This window comes from Harpia harpyja, chromosome 1 (genome assembly GCF_026419915.1).
Source record: "Harpia harpyja isolate bHarHar1 chromosome 1, bHarHar1 primary haplotype, whole genome shotgun sequence".
Classification (NCBI taxonomy): Eukaryota; Metazoa; Chordata; class Aves; order Accipitriformes; family Accipitridae; genus Harpia; species Harpia harpyja.
The window spans coordinates 49,646,855-49,660,441 of NC_068940.1; the positions used below are offsets into that span (position 1 = coordinate 49,646,855).

General features: G+C 40.2%; 1 protein-coding gene across 4 annotated transcripts in view; it reads right to left on the bottom strand.

Moving 5' to 3' along the window:
• The window catches only part of ELMO1 (engulfment and cell motility 1), a 318,707-nt gene that overhangs the window by 164,249 nt on the left and 140,871 nt on the right, over window positions 1-13,587 (bottom strand). For all 4 annotated transcript variants that reach the window (XM_052792931.1, XM_052792913.1, XM_052792923.1 and 1 more), the window contains one exon: window positions 8,711-8,815. In XM_052792931.1, the coding sequence (XP_052648891.1) occupies window positions 8,711-8,815 (105 nt within the window). The remainder of the gene's footprint in view (window positions 1-8,710; window positions 8,816-13,587) is intronic.

Consider the following 13,587-nt stretch of genomic DNA (forward strand, 5'->3'; position numbering starts at 1 on the left):
AAGGCAAAGTTTTGAAGACAGGTATATTCAAAAGCTTCCTCATCAAAATCCAGGAGGATGAAACCACCAGACAGAAATATTCTTCCTCCACTGGGAAGGAATATCAACTTAGCCAATCCCTTAATCCCTCACATTAAAGACTGAAACTGGCTCAAAGTATACTGCCCATAGCAACTGCAGATGTAATTCTCAGATTCCTGAACCAACCACAGAGCTTGGCAATGGCATAGAGATTCATTACGGTTAGGAAGTAAATACAGAAGTGAAAGGCTAGACCCACTATAGCTACATCAATACTTATAATAAATCCCACAGCAGACAGTTCAACGAGCATTGCTGCACTAATAAAAAGGAGCATTTCCCCAGACCTTTTTTGTAGTACTGTCTAAAATGATCCTACATTAATAGAGACCATGTTTTCTAGCACTCTGCTGTAGGTTAGTATCAAGAGGTTCAGAGAGCTAGTTAGTAAAGATGGTAAAAACCTCCTCAGACCCAAAATGAAAAGTCAGGCAGCATTTTAACATCCAAAAATTGCAGGGATGCTCTTCCTTTTCTTGACGCTGCTCTTCCTTTTCCTAAGCTTCCTTATCACATATGGTAGGCTTCACCATTCCCTTTTCATTTAGATGCTTTAAGTAACTCTAGGAAGCAAGTCCCAAGAATATGCTTTCCGAGAAGGATAAGGGAGTATACTTCAGACAGAGTCAGTTTCCATTCATCCTCTTAACTAATTTTGCTTTCTTCCTAAGGCAGCTTGTCATTTGCCTCAACTTCAGCATCAGTGCTCTTCCAAGATCCTACACTCAGCACTGTCTCCTCTAACCTGTCTTTTTATCTTCATTATTTTATTTTCAATTTCCCATGCTTCCTCCCTCCCTTATCTCAGCCTTCCTTCACATTCCTGAGGCGTTACAGAAATTCCTCATGGCAAAACTAAAATAAAGCAACAGTTATGTCAGTTAGAATTGCAATTTAAGCCGGGATTTGAGAGAAGAGCCGAGACCTACTACAGATACTGAGAAAGGGGAAGAAAGGAGCCACTGACACGAGAAACACAGCTGCAAAGCTGTGCCTTACTTTAGGGACATCTTGTTACAGGACCATGTTAAGGATCAGACACTAAGAGTCTGATACATGCTTTGTCGTGTGCAACTATGAATAAGCACCTGAGGGATAACCTGCGCATCGTGTGAGGAAGTGCACTGTAACCTTCTGCTCCCGGGGAGAGCTGCTAACAGAAGGCACGAAGCCCACTATGGCAAAGCAGCCAGGTGACAGTGACACAGTCACACAGGGAAGGAGGGAAAAGAAAAGCATCTGATTATGTCATTATATAATGACATACAGATAAGAGGGGGAATTCAAACTGTTGGGGTAATATTACAGCCAGTGTTTGACTCTGCAGCCATAAAACGCTTCTAACAAAGATGGCTTAAAATTTCCAATAGTTGGTTTTCTTCTGGAAAGTTACGGTGTGGTTTTTTCCCCCTCTTTTAAAACAAATCTAGTGCCAAACTATCAAAAGCTAAATTTGGATGGTTCTGCAGTTGCTCACCTAGCAATAAATTTTGTTCCTCACACAAACACCTTTGCGTGAAGCATGATTGTATTGTCTTTATTTTCCATCAAAAGCTAAATACACAGTTGTTTGTCTTGAAATATTATGTATCTTCCTCCTTTCTTTGGCGCTTCATGCAGAACCAACCAAATCACTGTAAAGAATGGTGGTAAGACCCAAGATGAGAGGCCCAGCTGTCATGTCATCTTCAGAAGCAGCACCAGGATGCAGTCTTCACTTCTCACAGGCCCAGGCAGGGAGGAGAGTGATTTGGTGTTGACCTGGTCCAGTTTGGAAACTACCCACCAGGTATTCCTTCTTCCTCCATGCCCCACACAAATGTAAGGCGGCAATGCTTTCACTGCAGTCCTTTCCTTGCTCACCTGTGGCAGAGGTGGAGGGCAGGAAACTGCAATACCTGCAGAATATAGCAAGTTTTTCAATTTTCTTTTCTTTCATAATAGGAAACAGGCCCTGCTAGTGCCCTAACATTATTGTGGTATGGATATACTAGTAAAGCATCAACCTTTATTGTACATCAATGAGACTGGCAGCTAGAGTAGCAGCATCACAAAAGCTCCCAGCACAGAGTAAATGGGAAAATCGGTGAGACTCCATAGCTAGTTGTCTTCTCTCCCCATGTATACACATCTCAGCTTTGCAGGTGGAGGGATTAAGGCTCCACAAAAACCAGCGAAATCTTTCTGTGCTACTGCTGCAACTCATGGTATGATTCAAAACCTTCTGAAGATAATAGCTAGACTTGCCACAACTTCTGGGCCCTTTGGATCAGGACCTCCTTTAGCCAACAGCTTCCATATATATGGGTAAGTTTATGTGTACTATGAATGGTGAGAAGTGATCTGAACGTACACAGGACTATGTATCCCATACAGGGCTGTGCAGAGGGTGCCACGACTCCCTTACAATCCTCTTTCTCCCCCAGTACTAACTTAACTCTGTGTTTATGCTGCAACCAGCCACTCCATGCTTTTGCCTCTTTACTGTTGAGGACCCACCTCAATTCTGCCAGCAGTGACGGGAGCAAAATCACACAACCTTCCGGTGTGTTGTTATGGAAAGCAGAGAGATTGAGTGATGTTTGGGAAAAAACAAAAAGCAGGGAGAAAAACAGTTAGATAACTGAGTGGAAGGTAAGAACAGAGAATGGAAAGACTGGCAGAGAAAAGAGAAGATAAGAACACATTAACAGGCTAGGACCCATTGGGCTGACGCAATTAGGTCTCATGTGGAAAACTGCATTCCTTCACGAGACTCATATAACAAAGCTCACTTTTCTCTCCACTTTTAGCAGAACAGAAATAAATTACATCCCTTTTCCTATCATTTCTGGGGGAAAAAAAATGGCATGGCAGAAATCAAACTCAGTTTTATTTCAGAAAATGCTGAAATTATATGTTGGACTATTCATATCTGATCAGGTTAGAATGAGTAGGCACGAGGAGACTCTCTGAACTGGCGGAAGGATGTGTAGGCAGCCTCCTATACAACTGCATGGGTTAGAAAGTATACGGCAGACAGTCTGACTGTGACTCAACCCATTAAAGTTCTGAAAGGTCTCTGCAGGATGCCAGCAATCTTCCTGCCTGCATCACCGGCACTCGCAAACAGCACCTGCTCCTCCACTGTGACTTCTGAAAGCTTCAAAAGGAAAAGAACTCCCTCCTCAACCTCCCCAAAAGCAGCAACTCAAGTAGCTGCTGGGCAAGATGTCTCTCTGCATCGCAGCTATGTGAATAACTGATTTTCCAGCTCAGCAGATGCAGGGGAAAGGGGATTTTCTACTACTGACCCTAAACCAGCTCAATTTTTAATTTTCAGGTAACCAAAATAACTCTTGGCGCAACCAAGGTCCAAAAGTTGTTTTGATTTCGAACGTTTTAATAACTTTTAAAGTTTTTTTTAAATACAAGAACAGAAAATTTAGGAGCATACCACTAAATATCTTACACATCATTTACAAAAATGTAGTAGCAATGGACCCATTATAAATCATACCAAGGGATTAATAAGCCCAACTTTTCAGCATGGATTCCACCACCCTGGTGGCAATATTTTATACTGAAAATTTTACATTCAATATCTAGCAAATATTTGCATGAAATAGATAAAATCAATGGGAAAAGGGAAAAACCTTCTCTTCTACAGATGAGGGAGTTGAATTTCAGGCTACAGTAAAATGATCTCTTTCCAAGGAACACTTATTTTTCCCTACACATATGAAGAACCTACTAACCTAATAAATGGCAAAGAATTGGGCATAAACTTGGGTTAGCCAGCTGGCCAGAATCCAAACAGGTGGACAGCCAATGCTCAGACACAGAGCTGCTAAGTCTATCTACAGTTTCTCCCTGAAGCACCAATCTCTTGTGCTTAAACAAAACAAGGAGACACAGTATGTGTCTCCTCAAGGCAGAATCTCACCCCAAAGAAGCAGTGAGACCTGCTAGAATATGGCTGGTCATAAGCGCAGAAGAAAAATATAGACAAGTCACCAACCTGCAGTCATCAAAAGCAAATTCATTAGAATAAGAAATGTGGACCCCACCAGAGACAATGTCGTATAGGACCTCCTTGTGACTCCGCTGACTTACTGTGAAATACAGTAACCTCTAAGTAAAATCCTACACTCCCTCCCAGATGAAGGTTATCACTATATTTAGATGCCTGTGAGGAAAATGTAAAATAAGGGAATATTTCAATGGTAGTGCATTAGAAGCTAAGGCGTAGTTGCTGTAAATTCAGTTTACCCAATGACATCTGCTTTTTCTGCCAGGAAACACTGTTAAATTAGCCAAGATCCAAGATGAATGGCAGTCCACCCACAACTGGAGCAGTAGCTTTGATTTTGCTGCCTGCTATCGAGAACACCTGAATGAACACTGACTGCACATACAGGGGTAAACTTATCAAAACTGCAAAGCCAGTGTTCCTACAGAAGCATCCCAGGCACAAACATGGCACATTTAAACACAGGACAACAACTATCAAATTTCTCTTTTTGGTTTACAAATAAAAGGAGTGCTCCATTTTGTTTCCTTTAGCTTGCACTTTACACCAAATTAAGTAAATATCATTATTTTACATCAATATTAGCAATCACTGAAATGCAAGTGTACAAAAACCAAAATCAGGCAAATGAATACACACCCACACACACATATGCATACAAAATATTTCAGTTTCATATATTTATACCTCTCTCCTCATTGTATCTTGAAAACAAAATGGATGTGACTAGTCTTGCACTACAAATTCCCAAACGAATCAATGACAAAGCACCAATAAATGGAGATACTAATACCAATGGTGGCATAATAGTATTTCCATGGAAGGGTTTTTCCTCAGACCCTTTTTACACTCAGGAAAGTTTCGAAGGCACATTGCTACAAGTTACCAGTAAGAAAAATCTCAAGATATCTGCACTGAATAAAGTGTTTTAAATTGTAAGTTATAATTTTATTTTTAAAATTAGTAGAACGTGAAGCTGAAGTAGTTTTGGAAAGGAACAAATTGGAACCAAGGGGGGACTTGTCTGCTCCAAAAGAACAACAACAAAAAAATCTATCTGTCACAAAGCTTTATTCCAATCATTTTCTTCACTGTTAACTTTAATTATACACTCTGACTGTCCTATAATTATGTAGCTTGGGAAACTGCCAATTATTTCCTGTGAAAAATTTTAAAATTTCTTGCAGAGAGACTCAACATTACTTCCATCAATGCATTCCATATATTATGTCATCACCTTTTAAAAGCAAAACCTCTCACGATAGCAATTGATTATTTAAGTGGAACATGAAAAAAATGCAGTGCATATCAGTCACTGATAGCACCAGATAATTAATAAAAAAGAGAAAGGAAAGCTAAACTCAGCAGGAAACTAATTCAATAGGAAACTTTTTTAAAAATCCAAATGATAGCTAAGGACACTACACAATCAAAGAAAACATGGGTTTTTTCCCCCTCCACTAACACTCTTTCTTCTGGAAGCTCCAGTCATATTGCATAGTAAACAAAAAAAACCCCCGAGATTCAAAACCAATTAACTCAAAGTCTAAATAAAGAAAAACAACAGTATGTTTATCTGAAGGAAGACAGCAAGTCAAGAAAACATATTACTGTAATTTCAGGAATAAGTATCCAACAGGAAAAAGGTGAATGAGAGAAATGGATTGTGGGGAAGTAGGTAAGAAAGAATCAAACAGGGAAAGTTTTTTTGTTTCCTCCTTCACCGTGCAACACCCCTGTTTTCATCTTGAAATGCCTTCTGCTTTCAAGATGCAGAGTTATCCATCTGCTCCACTGGCTTCATACCCATGTTCTTCAACACACTGCAACTGTATTTACTCTTCCTATGAGTACTTCTGTTTGCTACTGGTCTTTGAAGCCCTACTGCCACCCCCCCCCCCCCAAGGGCACTTTAATTTCAGACATCCTTCCCACCTAACTAATCCATTTATCATGCAAATTATTTCTAAGCAGAATCACTTATGAAAGGCAGAACAAGGAACGAAAAGGGAAGAGATTACTAATTGCCTGCCTTCTCTTCTAACTTCTCCTTATCCATTTTTTTCAATAATACAAGATACCTTCCTAAGGGCCATGCAGCTGGGGCATCCTAAGAAAGCGGCAGGTCAGACTGCAGTGATTTGTGCTGTCCATTAAAATGCAGCACTGCCAATACATTCGGTGAAACCATGATGACTTCCTGATAGTGTCTTTGCTTAATACATCACATTCTGTCAGGAGAAACTTCGTATTTTCCAAGTTTGTTTCAAACCAACTCTGGTTTCCAGTCTTGATTTTTAATTACTGCACAGCACAGATATTATCTCATTTTGGGCCTTAGGAATTAACCCATGGTACAGCAATAAACTGTATTGCAAAGGGCCAAGTTGAAAATAATCTCTCCTCCTAGGAACCAAAATATTTCCTAGTATCAACAATGAAAAAAAAGAAAAGAGGTCCTGTCAAACAAGTTGTTCAGTATGCAAGTATTATTTGTATAGTTAACAACTTCTTGTGGAAACTTAACCTTGACCACAGAGAGAATTTTTGTTACAGCATAGCAGTAGAAATATATCTGAAAAAATAAGCAAGGTCAACAGGCTGTACAAGTAGAGCAAACTGGTGTTGTGGGAGCTTTGGGAGCCAAAGGCCATGAAGAAAAGGTAATGTTAGATGTGAAATAGAATGAGAAATGAGAAGGAAATGGGCATGTCAGGGCCCACAGGAAACTACTGTACACCAGCTAGTAAGTCAAGGAGATGAAAAGACAGAAAATAGGTGTCTTTTGTCATCAAAGACTAGCAACACTAGAGGAGTTGTACAACACCGTTCATCTCAGAGGCGTCCAGCATGCTGTTAAGATGACATGGTGGACCACTGCAGATGAGTGAGCTACCATACCAGCAATGCTAGTATAAGCACTAAGTAGAACTGCTCAAGAAAGATGGGCAGGCTAACATACTCCCAAGGTGCGTTAACAGTTCCCAAAGCAGCTTTGGGCAAATAATTTAATCTGAGCGTGCCTCAGTGTGGCATTTCTAGTGTATGTGTATCCTTTCTCAGGCAGGAAATACAAGGCACCCAGACACTCTCCTAACAGGAATCATACAAGAATAAAAACTGGCATCCCAAAATAACAGCAAAAATTCTCAGTAATGCAGCAACAAAAATGCTGCATTATAGAAACAAAGCTGAGCCAGCAACAAAGTCCATTCTAAAGAGTATCTAATTACATGCTACAATGAACCCAATTCTTAAGACAGCATTTGCAACATGAAAACGAAAAATAAAAAATTGAGAGATGTCAATGAAAGCTCTATTTCAACAGAATTTCTGTCCTCTTTAAATTCTTTCAGATTTCTTTATAAAATGACTGTCTCATTTGGGAGCACTGGCTACCCCTACTAAGTATATTCTCTAAATTTAGAATTTTCAAAAGCAGCCTATCAAGTAGCAGTGGTCCAGATCTTACCAAATTTTAATGAGAAACAGTAACCAATTCTCGTTTTATAAACAAAAACACAATTCAGCGTAGTTTATCCAGAAAACACACTCATTGCCCAGTATGTGAAACATCCCTTAATTTCAGGGGTTTATAGGGGTTGATAAATATTGCTGTATTGCATGCTACCACAGTGTTTTGTAACAGTTGTTGCTAGATGCAGACTGAGGAGAAAGATATATTTAAAGAGCAGATCTTACAATCTTGTGGTCTCCTGTTATGTCCCTGGATCATCCTGGCCTGGATGTCAGCAGACCCTTTACAAATCTATTAGAACTTTGACACTAATCTACTTTGAGCAAAAACTAGATGATAAATTGAAAGTTCACTCTTCACTTTATAGTAGAAATGATTGGTGTGTCTACTGTCTCCTTGCTATACACAACCTTCTTTAAGCTGGTGTGCATGTGTGCTCTTTCTTGGGCAGTTAAACCATCCCTACTATCTCAAGACACTGATTTTCTAGACTAACTTCTACTCCCATCTGTGCTCGCTAGGTTTACGCTTGGCAAATAAGTGATTTCAATAAAGGTCAGGAAAAGTTGTTCTATTCAGAGGCAGGTATTATTCAGCTGTGTGCCTCTTCTTGTAAGGATGCAACACAAAACTTGCTTTAACTACATTTGAAATAACAAATGTAGGAAGTGGAGCGGGCAGGGGGCAGGAACGGGTTGTGCAAGTCAATCGTGATGCTTTTTACCTATTTTTCTCCGAGCATTACCTCACATACAGCAGTAGTTTTAGTGAGAGCATCTTAACTCTCAGGACACTGCCAACTCAGTCGCTTATCAAGGCATTTGCTCATCAAAGCCTCCCTCCACAGAAAACCCTGACAGTTTTTGGTAGTCAGAGCAGGGCATAGAATTCTGCACACTTACTCATTTCTGAGCTTATTGACCTCCATCATGCATCTTAAAAAGGCATAAGCTCATCTCCCTCCTCTTTGCAGGCCTAAGCAAAAAGTAATATTTGCAAAAAGTAATATCTGTAATATTTGACTTGGCAATGACAGACTAGATAGCTGTACAGCTTTCTCCCAAAGCTTTTACAAACTTATGTCATGTTGTGTGTGAACAGGCAACCCCACAGATCTCAAAGACGAGAAGAAGCCTTACCCGTATATAAGCATCCTGGTGATGTTTAGCAAAGTACAGCATATTGTCGAGGGCTAGCATTCCTGGAGGGGTCTGCGTAAAATCCATTGCTGGGTTTACATGATTCTGTAAAAAGATAACAAGATCACTCAATTAGCACCTTTACAAAAGCTGTCAGCTGCCCAGTGAAGTGCACTGTGTTAGCATGCTGTACCAAAAAGTCCAGCAACAGAGCTCTTTTAGCTGAGCAGAAAATTCTTAACAAGGAAATGGTCCATGCCTCAAAGAACTTTAAAGCCAAATGCAAACACTGAGGTTGGCATGTCAGTCATTCACTTCTGTAGCCATGGAATGGAGTTTCCCAAAGACTGACTGCTTTAGAAGCACAGATCTCCAAATCTTTCATGGCAGATAGTCTGTAGCACCACCGAGGAGTCTAAAAGTACTATTTACATGAAAATGCAGATATGTAAGCAAACAGCCACCAAAACACCTATTTATACAACTGCTATGGAACAATTTCAAATAAACCATGAAAAAGAGAAAAAACTACTAGATTCAAAAGCTATATTAAGTCTATTGGATCCTGTGGACTCCTGAACACAAAGGGCCTCGGACAAAAGGGTATGAAATTAAACAGATTCACCTTATGGAATTCAGGTAAATTTTTTGTTACACTCTCAATCTAAGAATTTCAACTATGGGATTAATGAATGAGCATACCAAATATAACCAAAACTTGATAGCTTCTACACGCACCTACAGATTTCAAATGTTCAGTTTCACACACTACATGAAAAACATTTGCTCAAAATATTCATTAACCCAGTCCATCTTTTGATTGGATAGAATTAAATGTACATTTGAATAAGTTTCATGTAGTTCAACATTTGGATATGAACATTTGCCTGGCTACAGACAGGCTCAAAAACACTAGAGAAGTTGCTCAGACAAAGACCCGAGAGTATGTCTCCATCAAAAAATGCCTATCGTCTGCTATGCTCTTTTATAAGCATCACCTTTGCAATGTCTCCAGCTCCACTGATCATTCTGACACAGAAAGATTTCCCCTAGTCACTTTGTGATGGCATTTCTATTCTGCAAGACCCAGCTGACAGAGACTTTAAAACTGCATTTACTAGCAGAAAACTGACTACCAAAAGATCAACACAGATTTCTTCTTCCATCAGTCTGTTTCTGCTGTGTGCTCAGGGTCTGATCCACCCACCTCACTGACAAAAGCATGGGGTTTACTACTTTTGCTCCTATTGAGAATCTCAGGCCATAAAGTTGTAGAAATGTGAGATTCCACTCTCTTGCCCGTCTGACCTTTAGTTGTATGATAGTGTTTAACCCCAGCTGGCAACTAAGCCCCATGCAGCTGCTCGCTCGCTCCCCACACGGTGGGATGGGGGAGAGAATCGGAAGAGTGAAAGTGAGAAAACTCATGGGCTGAGATAAAGACAGTTTAACATGTAAAGCAAAAGCTGCACACACGAGCAAAGCAAAACAAGGAATTCTTTCACCACTTCCCATGGGCAGGCAGGTGTTCAGCCATCTCCAGGAAAGCAGGGCTCCATCATGCATAATGGTGACTTGGGAAGACAAACGCCATCACTCCGAATGTCCCCCCCCTTCCTCCTTCTTCCCCCAGCTTTATGTACTCAGCATGACATCATATGGCCTGGAATACCCTTTGGTCAGTTGGGGTTGGCTGTCCCAGCTGTGTCCCCTCCCAACTCCTTGTGCCCTCCCCAGCCTACTTGCTGGTGGGCTGGGGTGAGAAGCAGAAAAGGCCTTGACTCTGTGCAAGCACTGCTCAGCAACAGCTAAAACATCCCTGTGTTATCAACACTGTTTTCAGCACAAATCCAAAACATAGCCCAATACTAGCTACTATGAAGAAAATTAACTTTATTCTAGTCAAAACCAGGACAGATAGGTTGGTTTTAGCTAGTCAATAATTTATAGTCAAATGAAAGATTAGAAGTATTAGAAAGCAAAAATTATACATGAACATGGCTGCTGCAACTTTAAAAGCAGACAAAGATTTTGAAGATGGCATGCACAACTTGTTCATTTTACATCTCTGGCTTAGGAGATCCGGTGTACAAGCAAAACAATCATAGGCTAATCATTTTGCAATATGGAATCCTAGATTTTATATGGAAATATCTATGCAGTAGATGTTTCAGAAGGGTAGTAGTCTAAGGCAGGGAAACAAAGGCTTACTGAGTTGTGTTTTCCAAAAACTCATCTTTTTTAAACTTTTTTTTTTTTTACATTCATCTGAATGACAAAAGAAGCCCTTAATGGTTAATTCCCCAACTCCATCTTCCATCTTCCAGATGTGATATATTTATCAGTCAGAACATTTAAAATCAGTACAAGACTACTTCACACATGTCACAAGCCCAACAGACTTCAGCTTCTTGGAGAAGAAAACTTCCCTTCCTACAATTTTCAAGCATTCCCAAAAGTGCATTTTAAGAGAGGCTGAGTCTGGCAGACACACAAAAGCCCCCCACACCTGCCCTAAACCCAGCATGAGTATATTAGCAGGACCTTCTATACATCTGACACCACCTTCATTTGGGGCATAAAGCAGAAGTCCTGGGGAACACCACTTGATGCTTAGCCTTGCCATGAGGTCCATTTCCTTGAAAAGCTCTTGGGAAGTTGCCTACAAGGAACCATACAGCACCAGTTTTACAACACCTTTTGCAAGTAGAACTTCAGCATAGGGCTGCACATACTCTCTTGACCCCCATGCTATAGCATAGCACAGGCAGAGTATACTTGGACAAATACCTGGCAAGCAGAGAGAGTATCAAGACCCATCTACCTTTCTCCAGCTATTAAAATACTAGCATTCATTTTGCTGGTGTTTACAAAGAATGTTAAAATAAAAGCAGGACACTGAAATAAAAAGGCTGACCTGCTGTTGCTTGAATAGTTCTTTCCTTCATCCCATTCTACATCTCAAATTATATAGACAAGTCAAGAGAAAACAGCAAGGGCATGAGAAATCTCACCACATTTAGTAAGGATAATTCATTTTGTCTCTTACCATCACTACTAGTTCCATGTTCAATTAGAAAAGCCACCTCTCCATCACTTACTACTTTTCCTCCAAGTCAAGCCTATAAACCCAGCTATTTTCAGTTGTTTGAAACAAAAGTTTCTGCCACTTTGGGTGCCAGGATAACTAGGGCTTGATCTTCAGCTCTGTTAAGTCAAATAACTGGACATCTGCCAGCTGATGGTAGCTGAGGTTCCACAGGACAGTTCTGGCATGTGTGAGAAAATACACTATCTTCAATTATTCTTCAAATTCAAAAAGAATGCCAGCTGCTTTGTTCCCTTCCTTCTTCCTCCCTCCCCCTAAAATCACCCTTTTCTTAACATGTTGAAGTCTTATGAGGAGCGGCTGAGGGATCTGGGGTTGTTCAGTCTAGAAAAGAGGAGGCTGAGGGGAGACCTTATCGCTCTCTACAACTACCTGAAAGGGGGTTGTAGTGAGGTGGGTGTTGGTCTCTTCTGTCAGGTGTCTGGAGATAGGACAAGAGGAAATGGCCTCAAGTTGAGGCAAGGGAGATTTAGGTTAGATATTAGGAAAAATTTTTTTACTGAGAGGGTTGTCAAACATTGGAATGGGCTGCCCAGGGAAGTGGTTGAGTCACCATCCCTGGAGGTATTCAAAAAGCGAGCGGACAGGGTACTCCAGGGCATGGTTTAGGGGGCATGGTTAATGGTTGGACTCGATGATTTTGAAGGTCTTTTCCAACCAAAATGATTCTATGATTCTATTCTATGAATGTTTGTGGTTGAAATATTAATTTACCAAGAGTGGGTTTAGAAATGAGATACAAAGCTAAATTATCTAAAATGCTGTAGTGAATAATTCAGAAGTATGCAAACACCCCCACCTACAACAAAATTTATTAAATATATGGAACACAACGCTTCAGGCATATTAGTTGCACCTGTTTAGTATAACGTCTATTGCATTTTTCTCTTTCTAAAAAGCCAAGAGTAAGAAATACAAATGGAACAACTTTGTTACATCCAATTTTTCAGATAATTTTTTTTTTTTTTTCCCACTAGACTGAGTAATATCTGTGCATCTTTCTGCTCCAGCATCTGAGCGGTATTTAGCAGCTTACGCTCTTAAACCAAACATATTAAGATACCAAAAGCATCAAGAATTTGTTAGCCAGCTTAGTAGTATACTGTGGAAATTAAAATTCAGTCTTCTGGATAAGATGTAAACCCAAAATCATGTCTGCTTATACAATGAAAAAAAAAAAAAAAAAAATCACATGGCATGTTTCACAAGATTACAGCTATTCTGGATAAATTCCAGTGCAGTAATTTTATTCAGACAAGCTAGCATTCCCATGCAGTCCTAGCTGTGTAAAGCTTTCTTGTCTGTCCTGAAAGGCTCCACTGTCTTACTTTTGGCTTCCAAGGCAATCTCTGAGGGATGTATAGATTTCAGTCATAAGAAAGTGTGCTCGCACTGAGATGCCTAATCACAGCAACGGTGTACTGTCTGTAGGTAACTGGAATAAGCACCACTCGTTCCTTATATTATTCCTAACAACAGTATCTTCCACATGAATATGCTGAAGCATAGAAACCATGGATTTCCTCGCATTCCTAGCCTATTAAGGTACAAACTTTTTATTTCTGTCTTGACAGATATTGATGGCTTATCACAGATTTTGCATCAGTGCTATGTACAGCTATGTAAATCAGTTGCCAAGTCACGCTAGTTTGCCCTGAAAGCTGCTTGCAGTAGGTGCTAGACCTTGTAATAGCTGTTCTACACAGAAAAGCAAACTTCTGTTTTCCCAGTCCCAAAGCAGCACAGGTGAACGCCATTCTGCACACCT